Here is a 23,094-nt window from a genome sequence, read left to right as displayed (position 1 = left end):
AGGATGTAAAGCAAGGGCATCCTTAGTCATAAATTACTTTACATAATTAAGTAAAGATGGAGTTTGAAACAGAAATCTGGCAAAAAACGGCTAGTAAGTACGGAATTTTCAGAACAGGGTTGGACCGTATTCGTAGTGAAGGGGTTGTCGAATTCGTATTTAAAACAATGACGATGAGGGGAGAGAATTCCCTAATCCCCGGGGGACCGTCATGGGAAAACAACTATTTATATGTTAAAGCTAATAAAAATGAGAGAGCGAAAAAAAAAAAAAATACTAGTCTTCTTCGGGAGCTATTTGTTTTGTTTAGTCTCTGTTTAAAAATAAGGTCGAAAAAATTAATTTATGAACTAAATGTTTCTACATTAAAGGTATCAGACCATACTAGCTGGCAAACGAAATGGGAGATTCGAAAATTTTGATACTACAGACTTAAAAAAAAAAGTCCAATGAAATTTCAAAAAATTGTGAAAACCAGTGTGAAAATAGCTTCAAATTATACACGGTTTTGAATATTTTGCTTCCTTTAAACCACACTTAATCAAAATAAAAGATTATCGTCGAATGAAATTTTGACCTTGATTTGATTTACTTTGCACCATTCTTTTATTTTGATTAATAAATTTTTCTTTAATTTTAGTTTGTTTATTTATTTTTATTTCCACGTGTTATTTTTTATTTTATTTACATCAAATCTTTTCAGTGAATAATTCGTGTACAAGAGGCAGTACTTAGTACAATCTACTCAGTGGCTTAGCGGAATAAGATAGGAGGAGTATATATACCCCAAAAGCCAATCTTAGAGAGTTATATGAAGACAAAACTTTAGTGAATTTATGTCACTATTTAAAGCAACTTATAATAAGAGGGGGCAGAAAAAATAATACCCACGGCAGAGCATCACTTAAAAGTGCTAAGCTAAGGAAAGAAAATAATTCGGAGTGATAAAATCGTATAATCACTCACTCACTCTCGTTACGCCATTTAATCTAATGGAAAATTCCTTCTTGAATTCAGACAAATAAATTCAGCATTTAACTTTTTTTTAATTCTAGGATTATTAAAGTGTATTATAAATAATTGTAAACTGAAAACGAATATCGCTTAAAACAGAGAGAATTTAATTCAGAATACTTTTATTTTTCATTTTTGTCTAGTAATAGATATCCAAAAATGGAATTTCTGTCAGTGGCGTATTTTTCTTTTATGACAGATGAGTAACCACTTAACATACATATTTACATTACAACATAACTTTTGTCAAAACACTTATTTATTTTCGATCTCATGTATACAAATTTGGTTTACTCTTATCGTGTTATTGTTGATTTAGGATACAGCTGTTTAAATATGACCATTCAAGACATTCGATCTGAATTAAGTGCAGACGCAGAAACCTGATTTATTAACACTATTATGAGTAGCGATTGAGGTTCGGTGGTCTAGGGGTATGATTCTCGCTTAGGGTGCGAGAGGTCCCGGGTTCAAATCCCGGCCGACCCCAGTGATGTTTCTTTTTTTCCCTCGCTTCCCGCCAAAGTTGTTAATTTGTATTTGGAAAAGAAATACTCCATTTCCGCTTTGTATAAAACGCATTACTTGAGAAGTCTCGACAACATTTAGATTCAAAAAAGTAATTGGTGAAAGGTGCTTTTATTCGCTATTCAAACTCTTATCCATTTTTAATATTTTATTCAAAAACTCAATTTTTTAAAATCTGTTTCTCATATTTGCTTCACAAAAAAAGGACATGTTTTTTATAAAATTCATCAACTAAAAAAATAGAGAAGCCAAAGAAAAGAGCGAAGTCTACTTAAAAACATAGTAAACAAACATAGCATAGAGTAGATCACCTTGCAAGTACTGAAAGAATATCATGGACACTTTGGCAATTCACTACTTTATCTAAGAGGAACATTCAACCCTGACTCTATACTAGGAAGCTGAAAACGTGACATTCTGCTTATAGAAGAAATCCGAGGGAAAAATGCAAGTTGTGTACCCCGGACCCCTATCCGAAAGCTAAGCTTGGAAACACTTTACACAGAAATATATTTACTTGCTCAATAAATATATCTTTAATTTATTTTTAACAAAATAATTTACTTTTATTCGCTGTCTGATGCTTTGCGATATATGATAAGATTTTTGCCTCACAGAACCTTATTTTTTTCCGAAATTAAGCGCGAACTTACTTTGATGATATAACCCCTTTACTTTACTCTTCTATGCCCATTAATATTTAATCTCGTTCTTTCTCATGTGACCTTTGCGCGTTTGTCGAATATCCATTTCGTCTCACGTGAGGCGCCGTGGCTTAGTTGGTTAAAGCGCCTGTCTAGTAAACAGGAGATCACGAGTTCGAATCTCGTCGGTGCCTGTGGCGTTGCTTTCTTTTATACGTGTGCTGTTTGGTTAATGCATATGCATGGTATCGTTCAAAATGTAATTCAATAAAAGAATAAGAATGTTGTCGCTTATAAAAACTCATTCAGTTTTCGTATACATTTAATATGTTTTAATGTGATTTTTCCATTTATTTTATAGATAGTTTCTTTATAGTATTATGTTCGGGCATAAGTGAATTCTAAAAATAGATCCTCTGCGATGAATCACTTGCTCTAGATATAAAGGATTCGTGACACTCGATAACGAACACTGATCAAACATGTTTGTATTAAAGGACAAATGATTCTGAAGAGATGATTGGAAGTTTCTTCCCTATAGGAGGTTCGGTGGTCTAGGGGTATGATTCTCGCTTAGGGTGCGAGAGGTCCCGGGTTCAAATCCCGGCCGAACCCAAACGTTACTTTTTTTCACTTGCTTCTACCAAAAATTGTTGATTTATATTTTGAAAATAAATCCTCTTTTTCCTTTTGTATCAAAACCATTGCCTGGGAAGTCTCAACAATGTTTAGATACAATAGAGAATTGTTTAAAGTTGCATTTAGTAATTATGCAAACTCTTATATATTCTTAATATTTTATTCATTTTTTTCATCATTTCATTCAACTCATTTTTTAAAATCTATTTCTTATACTTGCTTAACAAAAAAAGAACATGTTTTATATAAATATTCATTACCAATTATTTCAACTGAGTAAAAAAAAATTATTGATAGTTGAAATTTATTTTCTATTAAATTTAAATTATTACAAGAATTTCATCGAAATTATTTTTGGTGCATGCAAGATTATGAGATTATACTTTTTGAAATTTATGCGGCTATTCTAAATTTGTGTGGCAAATTCTACAAATAATACTAAAGTGAAATAACCGCAATAATTATAACAATTTTTGCATGAGTAAACAAATAAATATAAGCAAACCTCATTCAGAAATTATTGAGAATTTGCAAAGTTTTTTCCAACATATGTGATGGTCAATACAATTTGTGCTGATTCTTTATTTTATCAACATTGAAAGTCTTAATAGGTACGACATTATTGTGCAAATGATTATTAAAATATTACTTTGTATGTCTATAAACTAAATTTGCTCTAAAAGTTAAAGAAACTAATAAAAGTCCTATACACATAATGTTTTCTAAATCAAAGTCAAATTTTTGTAGCAGTTATACTGTAAAAATTCTAATAAAAAATGAAGTTTCGTTTCATAAACATTTATTTATCATCCTTTTGTCCTCTAGAAAAACCGGAACCAAGGCATAACTTCAGTTATTCAATCGAATATCTGTTAAAGAAAGACCCACCTTCCAAGCCAGAATTGAATCTTACCAAGGATCATAACTCTGTCGCAGAATTTCACGTAGAGCCAAAAATCTTTAATGGAACTACTTGGTCGGGTAAGTAATCAAAATTCTGATTTTCTTTTCTTTCTTTTTTTTTTTTTTTTCATGTAGGATTTTCGAGCTGTCTTTCGACTTCTAGCGTAAACATTATCAAATAGAACATTCAAAATTTCGGAACACTCTTTTAAGATGTTGATGAGCAATTTAAGTGGTTTTTTTTAATATAATTATAATAATATGAGGCTACATAGAGCGAGATTACATACATCCAAATTAGAGAATTTTATTTCTGCAAATTTAGAATATTTATGTTAAAGCGAGCATCTTTTTCAATAAGATGTTACTGTTTTTTTTTAATTAAACTGTTAAAAAACTTATGGTAGAAAAAAATTAATAATAATAATTAAACAGAAATTTATCTTTTGTCTTGAAAAAGAGCAATTGATTTGAATATGATTTTCAAAATAGAGGCCAAATGATTTTGACAACATTTTAAATCGCCAAATTCATTCGACTTATTGTGCGGGACTGTTGATAAGTGATAGAGAAAAGTTGTCCATAGAAAACATCTCTAATTTTTTTCTTATTCATTTTGAAAAAATTGACATCATCAAAAAATTCGACCGCATTTTTCAGATGAAACGCATTGTTTTATACTTTTTTGGAATTTTGCTTGTTTATCTGTCAATAGGCATATGACAAAATAGCTTGAAAAAAATACAACTAATTAGCTGGATGAAATTTTATACGTGGCTTTTTGCTGTAGATCAGAATATAATTTTGGAATAAATCTGTCGCCGTAAAGAGGCCATTTTTAGTACATGCAAGATTTTTTTTATAATAGAAAACGAAATAATATGCAATTTGAATTTTACATTCATACAAAAACCATAAGTTCACTTTTTTCGGCTGTATTTATTGTATATTTACAGCAACTTCACATTTCGGCTTTGAGATCGTTGTCTTGTTGGAAAAAAAAATGATCAACTTTCTTTAATAATAAACTCTATTTTTGCGCATTTTTAAAAATTGCTTCTTTAGAATCTTTTATCTAAATACTTCATATCAGCCACTATGCCATCAATAAAAATTAAATTCCTTTCTTCATCCGAAGTTATTCAATTCCATACAAGGATTGAGCTCCTCTATGCTTGATTATAGGAATTATTTTTTGGGCTATTAATTCAGAAATAGGCTTCCACCTTATATAATTCGATCATTTTTTCTAAACGCTTTAAATTATTTTCATCACTGGTATGGCATTATTCCGGAAATCTTGAAGTTCTGAAATACTATCTTAAGCAAAAACAATTCTTTTATCTTTATTAATTTTAGAAATAATGAGAGTTTTTTTCTGACTCCACTAGTTTATAACTAGCTTTTCTGAGCATCTTTCTAATTGTTTTTACTGAAACATTCCTTCCTATTCCTGTAGATGTCAACGTAACAGTTTCTACAACATTCATTTTAGAATTTCTTTCGCATTTATCGGATAGTTTTTTGTAGTTGTCAAACTGAGAACCCTCCACCCGCCCCCCTCCACACACATAACAATCAGGGTTATTTTTTACTACTCAAGGTTTTTTCATACTTTTGGATGATTTTTTTTTAGCCCATGACTATGACAAACATTCTTTGTAATTTCTCGTATAGATTTGATTCCTTTCAAAGTACTACAAGTTTCAAAAGTATTCAGTTTAATTATTTAAATTCTTGAATTTTATCATCTTGAGAATTAAGAGGAAAAAAGTAAATTATGTAGATTTCAAATAATGGCATATTGTAGCCTCGCAATTATTATACTAATTCATTTAAAAAAAAAATGCAGGACCAAACTGAAATTTTTTATGAAGAATATACTTAATTTTATGACTCTCAAATTTGGAATTTCAAAAGAAAAATTTGACCAATTAAATTATCATCGTTTCCTCGTTTTTGTTTCCTTGCTTCACAAATTCCTTATTGATAGTTCTATATAAAAATGAAAAATTTCTGGCGATATGTTAGATGTTAGGAATAAACATAAATCAATTTTGGGAGTCTTTGTTTATGTCTGCCTGTGAAAACGGTTATACAAATTCGAACCTCTAGTCTGAAACATCGTTGCACGTCTAAAGTTTCGTTCCGACGGCCATGTGCGTCTTTCGTCCGGCGCCTTTTACCCTCTTTCCTCACATTTTATGGTTATCTGGAGCTCTATGATATCTGTTCATTTTACCAGCAGTTTACGTAAGTTCCCGATCCTCATCCACAGGCGAGAGCGGTCCTACAATGGGTCAGATGGCAGATTTACGATCGTATCCATAAAAGCAACAAGCCGTGGGAAAGGGGCTTAAGACTTGCTTTGTTTGCCTCGTCTTCGCCAACACCTACTAAAGCGATGCGTAAATGAACAATTAACGACGATCTTGTAATAATTCTACAAATGGACGCGTGGTAATCTGTGAAAACGATAGCCTTGTAAAAATAAATATATGTCAAATTATTTATTGAATTAAAGCTACTTTATTGAATAAGAAAACAAAGATCACAGATAATCAGCGAGTTTACTTTTATAATTTTGAAATATAATCTATGAAGCTTCAATTTTATCATTTATAACATATATTCATATCCATTAACTAATTTCATATGTGGTACAGAATGCTCTGAATTCTCAATCCCTTTCTTGCAGAAGGTGATTTTTCGACCCACACAGCTTTCTTCACCCTCGTTCCCCAGAGGTTGGGCTACTCTTTCCCCGGCGGCTTCCCACCACCTGACTCCTCAGAGGTACCGCAACCCCTGCCGACCCCACTGGAGCAGAGGAAGTTACCCACCTGCGATGAGAGATGCATTTGCGGGTTCCCCTGCCACAATAAGCACTGGTCTCTGCCTTCCGAACACATGCACTTTGCTGCAGCTCTCAAGTAAGTGTTCATATTCACTTTCTTTAAAGAATTCTACTGTCATTTAGAGAACTTTGGTTGCCAATGAAACACTAGTTTTTTGCACTTAAATGAAAAGATATTAGTCTTAGAGAAAAAATTTTAATCGATAACTCGTAAGTATTAAAAAGAACACTTATTGTAAGAGCACTGGTAATAAGCATTCATAATAAGCACTGGCCTCTGCTTTCCGAATGCGTGCATTTTGCTACCGCTCTCAAGTGAGTGCTGATATTCACTTTCTTTAGAGAACTCTCCTGTGATTTTGGAAACTTTGGAACATCATCTTTTTGCATTAAAAATGAAAAGATAATAGTCTTGGAGAAAAATTTAAAATCGATAACTCGCAGGTATTAAAAAGAGCACTTATAGGGAACACTTATTATAAGAGCACAATAAGCACTGGTCTCTGTCTTTCGAACACATGCATTTTTCTGCAGTTGTCATGTGAGTATTGATATTCGCTTCCTTTAAAGAATTCTCCTGTGATTTAGAGAACTTTGGAATATCATCTTTTTGCATTAAAAATGAAAAGATATTAGTCTTGGAGAAAAATTTTAATCAGTAATTCGTAGATATTAAAAAGAGCACTTATTGTAAGAGCACACAATAAGCATTGGCCTCTGCTTTCCGAATGCATACATTTGCTACCGCTCTCAAGTGAGTGCTGATATTCACAACCTAGAGAATTATCATGTCATTTAGGAAACATTGGTTCTATGATGGAACAATACCTTTTTGCATTTAAATGAAAAGATATTAGTCTTATAGAAAGATTTTAAATTAATAACTCATAGGTATTAGAAAGACCTACAGAATGAGCTATAGAACGTTATGACAACATAATTAAGTCAGTCGTAAATTTAAAAAAAAAAAGCAACTTCGAAAAATTATTTTTATTGTATTTTATTTCAGCAAAATTTTTGGAATTATGTCCGATTACGAGCTTCACAGAAGGAAATAATTAACAAAAGCTTTATCTGCATTATTCTTTTTAAACATTCGACTTTTTTGAATTAAAAAAAAAATAATAAAGTCTCCTACTCTAACGGTGTTGTCTTTGATTTCGGAAAGTATTTAAATGGTCTATTTAAAGAAAGAAATGGTGAACATGGAATTTAATGTTTTGTCCCTGTGGTACCGCATGGTAGTTGTCTTTTTTTTTTGTGTGTGTGTGTGGGTGCTTGAAGCATTTATCAAGTTTGTGGCAACGCCATTAAAAAAAACTCGCGACGGCATTTTCACGGCTCTCTGCAGCACGTGCCTCTTAGAGAATTCTTTTTTTTTTATGGTGAAGTTTTTAAGGTTATTTTTAAAATAAATTTGTTGTTGTTAAAACGTTTGACTCTTCTTAATTAGAACACGCATAAGTTACTTTACCTTAATTTCCGCACCATAATATCCTGATCAATAAGCTGAAAACATTTCCCATAATCGTTACGCTTTCGAATAGGACTATTTAATTTTTTCTAGAATCAGCGATACAAATTAAGATTCTTTTTTTAAATCGAAAATTATGATACTATTTTAAATCAAACAGCGACACTTTAAGGGTACAATTGTGTTTTGGTTCGCGAATTTCGACTGATACAAAAGTACTTATAAGCATTTTTCAACCATACTATTAGGTAAATTCCTTGCAGGATGATTACTTATTGCAATGATTTTCATGATATTGAGAAAAATTCTTCAGACCTTCACCGATCATGGTTCCTAGAACCAAAACCATCCTTCGTAGTTATAGAAGGTGTAAATGATAGTGAAGGGTTAAAATTTTCATCTCCGGGTAACTTCTTTACGAATGAAAGTGAATCAATTTGGACAATTTAGCGCCTCATTAAGACAAACAACTTTTGAAATAAAGATTTTTTGATTGCTATTATTGCTTAGAAGTTAGGAGCGAAAAAAGTGATTATCAGTCCCTAATTTCGAGTATTTTTAACGTGATCTGTTGCACATTTAAATAAATAAATAAAGCTTCTGGGCTTATTACATCCTTCCCTTAATTTGAAATTACTTAAATGCAAGCAGGATAAAATGTAGTAGTTTTAAGAAAACTAATTAAATAAAAAAAAGGAGCAAAAACAATAATACTGACAATATTATGTAAAAATGTTCTTCTTTAGGAAATTTCAGAAGCTGTGAATGCTTTAGTTGTTTTAAATGCATTTGATTATAATTGTTTATTTATTTAAATGTGGCAATGCAGCTGACATTAAATATTTATTTTTCAATAAATGCTGAATTATTCGATATCAGTAACGTCATTATCTATGGTCGTTTCAATATGTAATGATTCATTGCTTTTTTTTTACGAGTTACTGATTTCAAATTTATCACTTAAGGTATACACACCCACTAAAAGATTTTTTTTTTTTAATTTTAATTTTAAAAATCCAGTTTTTTCACAGTAGCTCATTAATATATTTTTAAACTCCTTTCAGTGAGAAAAAAACCATACTACACTAATTATTAATTAATTAAATAATATTTAATGGGTTAATTAGTATATTTTTTGAAACATGATATTTTAAATTCTAATTTGTACAGACACACAATTCTAATTGGAAATGATGCCTAATATTAGTCTTCATGTTGCCTGTCTCAATCAAGTTATAAAAATATATAGTTTCTGTTTAACAATTTTTTCATCAACGATGAATAGAAAAAGCGAGATTTTTTCTGTCATTTTAAGTTTTAAATAGCTATTAAAAATTTATTTCTATAAATATAACTTTGATTGAAGCACAAAACATCCTTTGTTTCGTACAGATTATTTTGATAAATAAATAATTGTATTTGGTTCATTTCTTGTTGAATTATGATTGTTTGAATGAAGCAACATAGTGGAAAAATATCATTCTTCATAAAATGAGTTTTAAAAAAAACCCGAAACTAGAGTTTTTAGTGAAAGTACCTCAATAAAAATAATTATAACTCGAGAAATATTCCGAATATTGACAACATCTTGGTATCGTTTGAGCAAGCATCATAGAACATTTTGAAGCATTAAAAAATATTCGATATTTTGAACGATTTTCGAAGTTTCAAGTGCGTACGTGCACCTTATTTTTATTTAATATATTTTTAGATTTTTATTTAATAAATTAATAGATTTTTATTTAAATACAAAAACTAATGGTTTGAATTTATCCTCGCTTCTCCCTTCATTACTCATTTGGTATCAAAATGCAAATTTAGAGGCCTGTTTTGGTCAACAATTTAAACCAATAAAATTTTTATACATTTTTTTCCCTCCTATTTTTTATATTTTCCACGACAATTCTTGTGGAATAAAATACAAGCCGATGTCAGTAACCTTGAGACAAAGCAAATAATAGGCTACCGCTCATATTTCGAATTTCGGTGTAACGCTGCATACTTTTAATTATAGTATGCACTAAACAACGGTTTTACGACTGAAGTATTTTTGTTATGAATTTTCATTAATCTGGCACTTTTAAAATTCTGGCAGTCCTCTAATCTGATATTTGCCGGATTATTAATATACTGTATATAAGAAAAGATATACTTCTTGAGTGCATTAGCTAAAGCCAATGTTTCGTTGTTTTTATTCAGAAAATTTTGTATTCAGATCTCTCTCTCTCTTCAAAACGATCCTGATAATCGGGTTAGGATACATAGAGCTCTATCGTAGTTTTAAATAAACATATATTATGTCTGTTCCGTGCCGATTAACAGCTATTTAAATTCCCACTTGTAAAATAATATGTCCATAATTCCTCTCTGTAGCGCAAGAGTGGAAATTGATGCCTCTTTTTTTTGGTGTTTTGGTAATTATCTAAAATGAATTTCGAAAAAAATTTGATCGAAACTTGCTTGTCCATTTAAATTTATAAACATGTCCTAATAGAAGTAAAATTTTATATAGATATTTTCTGAATAAGAAGAATAGAAGAACGATGTTTCTCTGATTCAAAAATCCTAATTTGAAATTTTGTTGCTTCATAAATAATTAGCGAAACTTGCAATGATTGCTATATTTGAGTATACAGATTAAATGGCACAAATGAAAATCTGATTATTGTATTTAGTTAAAATTTACATACACATTATTACTTTTGCATTTTGGATTACAGAAGTGGAAATTTCTGTTGTGTTCGACTTTAAATTCAATATAATGTTGCTGGATATATAAGAATTTAGGTGATTCCGTTTGGCATAAATACAAACAAAACCCTTGGCTTTCTTACACAAGAGTATGTAATGTATAACTTGCCGATGAGAAAAACATGGATTCTCCAAATATAATCCTCATGCTTGCAATGATTGACCTTATTATTAATTTAATTTATAATGCAGGAAAATCATGAACATTAACATTTTCGACCTTAATGAGCATATATGTCTTGGAGATCAGATTTTCATTCCCTAATGGGTAAATAATTCCTACTTTTACATGGTTTATTGCAGAAAAACTATTTTCAAATGGGATTTAAAATTTTAATTATGCAAAAGTCGATGTTTAGTATAATACTTTCAAAACATTAAAAAAATTGGACATTACGGAACTTCACAAAATCGAACTTTCTTTTTATAAAGCCAGAATATTAATGCACTCGATCTTACCTCTATGCATACACGAAAGTATTTCTTACCTCTTGAACAATATAAGAAGTACATTTAAATAATGATACTGTTATCGACCCAGTAATTTTTTGTCCATAAAGAGAATACACATGACGATTGAATTTTATAAATAGATAGATTGATATCAATTCAGGAGCAAAAAGAATGTCAACAGTGCCACTTGTGGCTTTTAACAATAATTTTGTGTGTTGCTTCAGAATTTTATACATCTCTGTTTATATTCATGGTCTAGATGCCCTTAATATTCGTCCGTGTATTTGGCTGTTATTGTTTCTAATAGCACTTGCCATGGACAAGCTCGCTGACGAAGCCAGCGATTTTAAGCCAAGGGAGCCTCTCTTGTTTTAGAAGCACCAACTAGGGCCAAGAGTACGTCTTAGCTACTCACGCATCACATTCACTTGCACAACTTCTTTTTATAGGGGGAGGGGGGCACATTCACACATCTCATAAATAGAGCAGATGAAGAACAACCATGCCCGAACCGAGATTCAAACCAAGGACGCCCAGACCACGGCGAAGACGGGCTACCCCATTGCCAGGACGCCGGCCCGTATATTTGATAGAAAATAAAAGTGTTAGCTAATTGTTGTACTGGTATTATATTATTAAACTCCTAACTTTCTAGTCAAATCAATAAATTTAAAAATCTCAGAACAATGCAAATTATTTTGAAATAAAAAATGGCGTGTAAAACGGCCCATTAGTTTTCTACCTGTAAAGAACACAAATATAAACATGGACTTTTATTTATAAAGGTAGATTCTTTGAAATGAACCGATAGAAAAATATTGAGTATGTTTAATTTAATTGAAACTTCGTATGTATAACTTGACAGTCATGATTCATCTCAACAGAGCATGAGGAGTTTACTTTGCATAAAGAAGTCAAATACCATGATATCATAGTGCCATTAAGAACTTAAAGAGTTTGGACGATCAAATTCAAATTGCACATTGTCGTTTGCCGTAATGTAATTTCATTTTTTGGTTCCACTTGTACACTAACTTCCCAGATCATTAGTTGAAACTTTTTCATTTAGTCATCAACATTGGAAGAAAATCAAAGATGAATATTTGATGAAGCAATTAAAGCTATTAAAATTCATTGCAAAAACTTTATCTATTGTTAAACATCACTCAAAAAAATTATTTTTAAACATTTGATAAATTCAGGAAATAATTCTTCTGCAGTTATTGTTCGACAATGTCATGCATTTAATAATAAATAATTTAGAGAGCAAGCGAGAAAATTTTGGCGAGGCCATTCCTGCTGGCTTTTGTTATATAAGTGCTATAAAACGCGTGCTGGCGTCCTGGCATAGGGGTAGCATGTCTTCCCCATGATCGGAGCTTCGCGGGTTCAAGTCCCGGTTCGGGCATGTTGTTCTTCTTTTGTGTTCTATCATGAGGTGTGTGAATGTGCCCCCCCCCTGTAAAAAGGGGTTGCGCAAGCGAATGTGACGCATGAAGTAGCTAAGGCCCTAGTTGGAGCTACCGAAAAAAAAAAGAGACTTGGCTTAAATCACTGACAGATAACTGTCAGCGGGATTGTAAAGTGCCATAAGTCACAACAACAGCTTAAAAAGCGTATAATTCTTGATATGAATTCGATTTTTAAACGCAACTTCAGAATAATCTGAACGTGATAATCTTTTTCATAATTACCCTGTACAATAGTAACACAAATTATTTATGACTTTCTCGTCTCGTTTTCTTTCTAGGAAGAGTACTCCTTGCATACCTTGCTCTAGTTCCTTGATTCAACAGCAGTGTTCTTCCAAGACAGTGATGAGCACACCCGAGAAGAACTTCGTGTGCAAGCAGTGCGGCAAGGGCTTCAAGCGCTCTTCCACCCTCTCCACCCACTTGCTCATCCATTCCGACATCCGCCCCTATCCGTGCCAGTTCTGCGGGAAGAGATTCCACCAAAAGTCAGATATGAAGAAGCATACTTTCATACACACAGGTGACATGTCTCTTACAGCGCTGTGATCCTCTAAAATTCGTTTATAATTTTGTCTTCAATAAATCAGTATAAGTACACTCCCGATTATCTGGCTTAATGTGGCGGAAAGGCAGACAGGAAAACAATAAAACGGGAAGAGAAAACTTATTTATTTGTCCCCCAATAGCAGAAGACAAAATTTTTATATCCAAATTCACTTGTATAATACGCATTTTCTCACTTCTTATCTATTATCTTATTTTTTTCAGTCACCCACTGTACTTTTCCCAACTCCTAACTCCAAAGCTATATTTTTTGCTATTACATCAGAGTCTAATCTCTGTATAGAACGTAATTTCTCCTCCGTAGTCACTACAACTTTTTTTCGTTTATCACCAATTTTGAAATCTTTACTGTGATACACTTGAGAAAGCATTAAGCATACCCCCAAAACAATTTACGAATGCTGTATATACTGTGTAGTTACAATCAGGAACAGTGGCATCAATTGAAGCTCGTTACACACGGATGAAACAATGAACAATGAGCAGAACGCTGCTCTTTCTTCACAACTTGTATTTTATACGTTGCACATAGGATAATCGAGTAGACGCCCGCTTCCAATGTCTTGGCAATGTTGCTAATGTAACGCCTAACTTGACTTTCTCATTTAGTTATGAAAAAAAGGAAACTAGGCCGGATAGTTGTGAACCGGATACTCGGGAGTGTACTATATATTCTATGAATATAAGAGAGAAGTAAGAGAATAAGTTCTCATTTATCTTCTAAATTCTTATTTAGAAAAATCATACAAGAGTCAAGTTCCTTCGAATCTGTATAGGACTTACAAAAATCTTTCAAGAACAAACAATCAGATTAAATGCAATCGCTCGGTTTCGAAAAGATTCGACACATTCTGAAATTATGTCGGATATATCAAAACAGATACATTTTATATGGTAATAGGAAGCAATGTGGATATTATTAGGAGTACAAGAACAATAACCAACAATTTACAAAACAGTTTATTAATTCCTTATCGCCACTGTGTCATAAAAGCATAGAATTATTGTTTTTTAAATTTGTAAGTTAAAATTAAGAATGTAATAGAAATAGATAGAAAAATTCAATCAGTGAGAACAGTATTAATACAAAAACCAGCCGCTTTTGGCGACCAGTTGTTTGTACAAAGTATACATTTTTAAACAATTAATAGGAAATGCATCAAAAAATATTTTTCTTATTCGAAAAATTGAAAAATATGAATTTAATTCAATCACTCTGTGATTAAAAATTACTGTGTATACAAATTAAAAAATATATGTATTGAAAAATAAAAGCAGAAGTGAAAATCCTATTTCGGAATTAATATCCAAAGAAAGAATTTTTTATCTTAACATTGGCAAAAGCATGCGCGTAAATATTTTGATAAATGAGTTTGAATTTCAACATAACATTGAAATCATTGTAACAAATTGTATATTAAAGTTAATTTTTTTAAAAAAAAAATTATTAGAAATAAAACAAGCAAACAAACTGTTATCATTAATGAGGGTTTTTTTTTTTTTTTTTTTTTAAAGTTTTAAGATAATGCAAAATTCATTTTTGTGAGATTAATAGTTTTGGAAAGTATGCTTATCAATTTCCTTAGTTAAGTCATAATGATTATTCATCTGGCGAAGGTTAAGCCTAATTTGGAACTCGATTAAACTTCCTGTTTTCCACTGAATGACTTTAGTACTTCTTATAATATTTTACAACTCCATTAAATAGCAAAGCGTTGAATTAAACGCAGCTGTAAAAGCATTCATTGAAACCGTTTGACACGTTCATATATCGATCTGCTTACGCTTGACTGTTGCCATTTGACAATAATTAATAAAATAACGATAATAGATATAGCATGTACGCTAATGTTTTATGTATACAGAATACTCTTTTAAAATGATCAAACGTGATAATTTATCGAGCGAATTCATAAAAAAGTATTATTAACGTAAATATGCTTTTTTCGCTGGCGTAGTAATATAGAATCTGTAAATTTCTCGAATGTTCCAAGAGCTCTTAATTGAATCAATAAGACAACATATTTCAAAAATAGAACTGTCTTCTAATAAGAAAAAAAAATCAAGCATAAAACAAGGATTGCTAGCATTATATTAAAGAAAAACATATAAAGTGCTCTATCAGATTTAACTTCTAAAAGATCTTCTAAATATTATTCAGATCTAAAAGATTTAGCTTCATATAACTTAGATGAAAACTGATAAACAATTCAATATAGAGCACGCGTCTGATTGGACATCTTTTATGGTTCAAATTTGCTGATTGTTCGCCCATTTCGGTTAGCTGCTTCGTTGTTAAATGTCTGCCAGTCATCTAAACTTCATTTTGTACAGCTCCATTCCATTTTTGCTACATTTGATATATTTATCATTTGTCTTGTCCAATCAAACAACGTATTGTAGCCCTTGCCCTTGCGACGTTCCGGACTATATATTAAGATGTATTTTGGATAGTCAGGCCTATTTTTAAATTTTACTTGAACGCTTTAGAGTCACCCTGCAAATTCCAATTAAAATTCATGTTTGAATTTCTGAATTTTCTATGGATTTTCAGCATTTAATGCCATTTATAATCTTGTGAGTTACAGCGCATAAAAATAATTACTTAGCTAAAAGAAAGAAAGAAAAAAAAAAAACACAGAAAAAAAAACAATGCGTTTTATTATTCTTATTTTTCTCACAATTAAGACAATTTAAAAGACTAAATCATTTTCATGCGTCAAATATATACCGTTGAAATGGTTATTTTATAGCCATTTTATTCTTTGTTAGATGCGTAGCGCTAGTATATTCTTTTAGAAATTTTTCAAAATGCATTATTTTTTTTCCTAAAATTTTAGAAATGGCTTTTTAAACCACTTAATTGTTACATTTGAACTTCATATGAGGTTCTTCAAAAATATAAATCAAAATTAACTCCTTCATAGTTGGTATAATTCGATATAAAAATTATATTTAATCCACATTTCAAAGATGATTAATTAACCTAGATAGAAAAACACATTCCTAAAGCGGACGGAATAACTTTGCAAGATTATAAAAAATGCCAAATAGTTAAGGTGCCTTTAAGGTTAATGTTAAGGAAAAATTAAGTATTTTTCCTTAGTATATATTTATTAGTACATATTTTTATATATATTTATTAGTATATCCTCAGTATATATATATATTTTTTAAGTATAAGTAAGTATAGTAAGTATAAGTACTGTATTCTACATGTATCTAAAGAAATAGTTGATCATTTGAAAACATGCGCATTACATTTAACATGTGCAAAACATTTTATAAGGTTAACATTGAAAATATGTACAAAATATTTTATTCTATGCTGCAAGTTAGCAGCAAAATACAAAATTAAAACACAGATTTAAAAAAAAAAAAAAAAACGTGAATGAGATATAATGTGACAAAAAGGATGTTGCACAAAATATTTGCCTAACAAAGCATTTATCTCTTTCGAGAAAGTGAACAAAACTATTATTTCGTAGATCTTATCATGATTTTGATAGTTTGTGGATAAACTAAATTTAACTATGTAAAAGGGCGAATTAAAAAATACGATTTTCTTTTTATTTATTTTATCGAATAAAGTGAAGTAGATAATGTAGGTTGGAACATATTTTATTTGATTTTATACTTCATACTATTTATCATTCAATACTATCATTATATATATACTAATAATAAAGGAGGAATGTATGTGTGTGTACATATTTGTTGGCGTTCAACAGGTTGATCCAGAGTTGGAAAATGTAACACAAATATGATTTTGAGAACGGAAATAAGAGGAGCAATTTTTTTAAATTTTTTTTAAATAAAATCTTTAATTACTTTAAAATTAAAGCAAATTTCAACTTTTTGTATGGTTCTTTCGAAAATGTCACTGCACAAAGATGATTTTTACAACATTTTAAAATTCAAAAATTCGTCTTATTAATGAAACCAATTGAATTATCGAACGATTTTTACTTACTTTTTGAATATATTTAACAATATTTCTCAAATAAATTTGAACCGCTTCCATCGCTTCATTTTCTTCCAGAAATATTCCTCTTTTATTGCCTGCACAGCTTCTGTGAGTAATAAGAAAGTGAAGTTAAAAAGCTGCGAAAGCCAACGTGCAATTAGAAGGTAGATTAAGGATAATTACATTTCGGATGGTACTCTGATGTTATGGGACTCAGGGTCAGATTTTAATCAACTTAATTGATTACTTCCAATTGAACCTCATGTCAAAGTGCTGTTTAAGTATCATTGGCGTAATTTGGGTGGGTAGGCAGGGCACATGGGCAACACTACAAGAGGCAACACTACTATTTTTTTTTCTTCTTAGTTTCATGCCCTTATATTTTTTAAATGGGTCTAATGAAAACAAGGGAGAATTAAGGCTTGCAATTATATTTTACAATCTGATTTTGAGTACTGATTAAATTAATCTTCTATAGTTTTTTTAAATTCCTTTTTAACAAAACACCATTAATAAGAAAATTAAAATTCTGTATAAACATATTACATTTAATATATAGCGGGAAAATCTAACCACATTAAAAAAAATTATAAAAAGAAATATGTTGAATAAATTTTCAACCCACGATATTTTTTTTTCCAATCTACAGTTGGATTTCAATCTACTCTAAATTTGTAAAATGTCAAAAACAAAAGTGGGAGCAGACAGAGGAAGTTTAGTGAAAACCAAGGAGCAGTAACTTTTTTTTTTTTTTTTTTCCAATTGGTTCCCGCGTTTCCTAAAGACAGTCTTAATGGGACTCGACTTCATTAGAAGATTCTCAAATAACCCTTAGCAACGTGATATAAAATACTGTGATGGGCTAAGGGACATCATTCAAAATAAGCAACATTCCTGGGAAAGTTAATAAAGAGATCTTCTTATCCGAAAAAAATCTATGTATAATTAATATAATTAAGCAGCAAGCGCAAACTTTCCTTGAAAATCCAGACATAAAATATCGTCTGATTCTTGAATTTTTCTTACAGGTGAGAAACCTCACAAGTGTCTGGTGTGCGGCAAAGCTTTTAGCCAGTCCTCCAACCTTATCACACACACCCGGAAACATACAGGCTTCAAGCCCTTCGCCTGTTTCACGTGCGGCAGGGCCTTCCAGAGGAAGGTGGATCTGCGCAGACATCGAGACACCCAGCACATGGCGCACGTGGGACCCATCCACCTGCTCAACGATCCCTGGTTCAGAAGACTCGGCTTCCCGCATCCTTGCACTCTTCCTTTGCACTTTCCATATTAAAAATACTCGACTTTTGAAGAGCAACGTGAAAAAAATATGAAGAAACTGAGAATGCAAAAAACTAGAATTAAAAATTTGGATACTGGATTTCTCACGATATATAACAGGGATTATCAAATTATGCATCATTTATAAGAATTCTGATGTCACGAGCTCCTTTTTTATTATTTGTTTCAGTTTCGTTAAAGAAATACATCTTGTTTTGAGACTTTACAGAATAATTTTGGAAAAAAAACAGGTTTCTTACCATACCATTTGTATCATTCATTTGTTAGTGATGCATTTCTTTTCATCGATTAAAGAATCATTCTAAAGCTTGCAGACGAAAATGGAATTATGAAATATTTATAGACTTTAAAAGAAATTGTGGGAGAAATAAGTTAGAGAAATTCTGATTTTTCTATGCAACAAACTTGTAGATTCATTGGTGGGGGGGGGGAATCCGATGCAAAAAAATTTAATCTATAAAATACATATTAGCGATTTTTTATCATTTTCTTTATTTCAATAACATTAAACCAGCGTGAATGTTTTCTCTAAAACTTTCTCCCCTATTCTCTAACAAAGATATAGTTTGTTCCCTTAACCCCCCCCCCCTCCTAAAATCATGGACCTCGGGCAAGACCGTGAACGCTATGAGGTATCTATCAGATTTTTAATTTCAGATATCTGCACATGAAAGCTTTGTCCTTCTTGGTATAGTAGAAAAAATCAAATATGCATTTGGACATCACTTTTTGTTTAAATGAATGACAAAATTAGCACCGAACTCAATTTTAATAATAAGAGAGCATACCAAATTTCTTATCTAAATGGTTGCATTTTTGGGCTGTCGCATTAACATGCGAACGAAAATACTGACCGACAGACGTACAACTCCTCGCCTGATTAGATTCAAAATTTGATTGCACTTTGGATGCTTAATCTGTGTTGAAAGTTTTATCATTTTAACTCTTAACATTTTACAGTTATCTTGTTTATCTGCGCTATATACTGCAGACAGATCAATTTTTTTTTTTTTTGTCAATGGATGTTGTTTAAAATTTGATAGAAATCAACGAATTTGATATCATGATGATATACTAAATTTTATTCGTTTAGCCCAAATCGCTTTTACAGACAGTCATAGTTCACAGAAGTTTCTGGATTTAGCGAAATCTGAAACATGAAGATATGTCAAAATCACGAATTCGAATTTCTTGACGATTACATTACTTTCTCTATGTATACGTTATACGCGAGAATTATCTCTATATTTGGTAAATGATTAATTATTTATTTTTTTAGAACAGAATATACTTAGAACTTTTATTTCCTGATGTACTACTTTTTATTCTTTATCAATTAAATATTTTTAAGGCTCGTTCTTTAAAAGTTTGCTTAAGATTTTTAATGCTCAGTAAAATATTTTAAATAATTAAATTAAACAAAGAAATTCATTAAAATTCACTTTGGTTACATAAAGTTGAGGAAAGAAATTGTAAATAAAATTAGTAAACTATTCTGAAAATTTATCGGTATTTTTCGAATGATTTTAAGTGAAATTTTGCAGATAATTCAAATTTCAGATGTTCCTTTATCACAACCAAAATAAGATTCTTACAGTATTATATATTTTTACAAAAAAAGATTAATAGATTCTTGTCATATAAACAAATTCGCTGAAAACGCCAATACGGAATAGTTCGAAAGAAATGACTTTGTTGTGATACAGACAAATCGCTACATAACATGTATTTATAGTTATGATTCATTTCGCGAAAATACATTTTGTTAAAACGAAATCAAATGAATCTAATCAGTGGACTTTTTATACTATTTTGTACACGAACAATTCGCGAAATTAAAAAAAAAAATTAACCTTTATTATTTCTCTGCCTTGTAGAATTTTAGTGCATTCTTTGTGCTTTTTCGTATATGACATGTAGAGAAAATATTTTAATTGTGAAAATAATGCGATCTCAAGATTTTGACGAATTTGCACGTTTTAGACTTCCTGAGTTGAAAAAATACATTTTAGGCATTAGGTCTGTCTGTCTGCTGTCTGTCAGTGAACACGATAATTTAAAAACGCTTTGAGCGAGATGGAATTTGATGCATGAATTTTCGACCCAATTTGGAGATTTATATCGAATTTTGAAAGAAATCTCTTCAGAGGTAGTCCTTTTGTTTGACAATTCGAATATAAGGTAAAATGCTAAAAATCGAACGAAAAGAGCTAGATAAATGAAATTTGGTACATAGATTTAGCATCTAAAATATAGTTTGTTTTCAAATTTTTCATTCGATATATTAAAGGGTTGACCGCATGCATGTAATCGCAATATTCATGAACATAATATTGTGACTACAACTATAGTTCTTTGTCAGATGTTGGTTTCAGTCAGTCAGGAAAAAGTTGTCAAAAAATACGTAAATCCAATGAAAATACTGGATTCACGCTAAAGATCTATATTTTGTATTTATTTTTAGTTAATGCCGTGACAGGTCTTGCCCAACGTCCAAATCCCCCCCCCCCTTTGGAGAGGAGGATAAGACATTTATTTTAGAGTATGCGCGAAAGTTTCGGGGAAACCAATCCTATTGGTTTGATGAAAGAATGTAAGATATAAAAACTAATAAATTAATTAATATACATATAAACAATACAATTTTGCAATTAACATATTCACATATTCATTTTTTTCTCTTCAAAATAATGCTTTTTTAAAAGATATTATGATTTACAAAAAGAATTTGTAGTATAAAACAATATTCTAAATATCTCTACAGTAAAAATTTCTGAAATAAGTTATTTTTGACATAACTATAAATGTTTAAATGAAGAAAGTGACCCTATTAAATTCTCCATTATCGCATTTAATTTAAGTTTTAAAGAGTAAACTGTTCTAGAGGGAAAATATGATACATTTCTTTTAAAATCGTCTCAATAATAATAATATAAAGAAGAAAAACATACAGTAGACTCCCGATTATCCGCGGGCGGGTTATCCGCGGTGCGGATTATCCGCGCCTGCCACACAAAGTTTTTTTTTTTTTTTGACTGATTTTTTTAAAAAGGTGCAGTTTTACAATTATGCTTTTGTAATTACATAATACATTACAGTATTAAAACAGTACATATGTATTAATTTTTCTGTGTATCCTTGACGCCTCTCGTAAATACAAAGCACTTTTCTGTTTTCATTAACAAAATGCATTTTAAGTTAGTTTTGAGTGATATACTAAAATAGTAAGCGTTAGTTAAACATTTCCTGCTGTTTATTTTACGTTTTATTGTACATAAAACGATTGTTCAAAGTTGGAATGATTGTTTTCTTTTTTGCTATACCCGTTTTTAGCTTTTTTCGGATAATCCGCGATTTTTGTTATCCGCGGCGGCCGCGCCACCCAATTCCGCGGATAATCGGGAGTGTACTGTATTTTGAATAGCACTCGAAAATACTGCTATCATTAATAAAAAAAATTTTTTTTTAAGAAACTGATATCTTATGAAAGAAAAGAATTATGTTTTATTCAGTGGATATGTACTACATTAAAGAGTATTAGGATATTGAGACTTTTTTTTATTATTTGATTAAAAGAACGTATAGCCATCATGGTCTGAAATTAAAAAAATCAATTTATATTGCTCTTCAAATGTTGCAAAAAGTTTTGAATATTCGTGTTAAGTCCTATTTATTTGCTTTTTATTATTTTATAAATCGGTGATGTTTCTGAATGTAAATAAAAACCATTGATCAAAATAAATTGTCATTTTGTTTACGTCAAATAGAGTTTCGCATTATTTTCAGAATTTTTCTTTTCGGGAACAAAAAATTACTAAGAGAAAAGCAGATACACGAAAATAAAATAGGTTTAATTAATAAAAATTCAGAAATTTTCAGATTTTAGGAAAATAAATGCTGACACAGAAATATATAAATTATAATCATATGATTGTAATGGATATTAATTATTTGCGAAAATTATTTAATTTCTGACTAATCCAAAATTAAACAATTGTTCTTATTGAATCACTTTTCTCATATTTGTTATTAAGAAGTTTTATACTTACAAAAAGAATATATTGATGATTATTATTCATTCATCAATATATATACTAATAATAAAGCCCAATGTGTGTGTGTGTGTTGGCGTTCTACAGGCCAGCCCATTCTACCTCGGCATGGTGGTTGGATCTCGCCACCCTGGAGGGTACACTAATAGGTGGGGGATCTGGCTCCTCCCATCGATGACGGGACGTACTTCCTTCGGGGAGGGTTGTACCGTGGCCGGTGACGGCCCTTAGGATTCAACCACAGTTCCCGCCAATTGCTGTTGCGGCGGTCCGGTCATTCAGTTTCATGGTTTAAATCCGTGTGCCTTAGGGCAGGTCGGAGTGTTAGATGGTTGACTTGACTACCTACAGCTACCAAATTTAGAACGCGTGTACTTTGGAGGCCAAAAATGTGCACCTCGGAGCGATTTTTTTCAATTTTTAATTAGAATTTTAAAATCAAATCAAATAATTTTAAAATCAAGCAAAATT

General features: G+C 30.9%; 1 protein-coding gene and 3 non-coding genes across 4 annotated transcripts; all 4 read left to right on the top strand.

Annotated features, from left to right (window-relative positions):
- Positions 1–56: 56 nt before the first annotated feature.
- LOC129971741 (fez family zinc finger protein 2-like) lies at positions 57–19,871 on the top strand. The gene is made up of 5 exons (XM_056085716.1): positions 57–93; positions 3,651–3,806; positions 6,427–6,661; positions 13,014–13,258; positions 18,298–19,871. The coding sequence occupies exons 1-5, from the start codon at positions 57–59 to the stop codon at positions 18,561–18,563; spliced, it is 939 nt and encodes a 312-aa protein (XP_055941691.1). The 3' UTR covers positions 18,564–19,871.
- On the top strand, positions 1,432–1,503 carry Trnap-agg (transfer RNA proline (anticodon AGG)). Its single transcript has one exon. It is a non-coding gene; the product is annotated as a tRNA-Pro (tRNA).
- On the top strand, positions 2,307–2,380 carry Trnat-agu (transfer RNA threonine (anticodon AGU)). Its single transcript has one exon. It is a non-coding gene; the product is annotated as a tRNA-Thr (tRNA).
- Trnap-agg (transfer RNA proline (anticodon AGG)) lies at positions 2,730–2,801 on the top strand. Its single transcript has one exon. It is a non-coding gene; the product is annotated as a tRNA-Pro (tRNA).
- Positions 19,872–23,094: the final 3,223 nt, after the last annotated feature.

Source organism: Argiope bruennichi, chromosome 6 (assembly GCF_947563725.1).
Source record: "Argiope bruennichi chromosome 6, qqArgBrue1.1, whole genome shotgun sequence".
Taxonomy (NCBI): Eukaryota; Metazoa; Arthropoda; class Arachnida; order Araneae; family Araneidae; genus Argiope; species Argiope bruennichi.
This window is presented reverse-complemented; position numbering and strand designations above follow the sequence as displayed.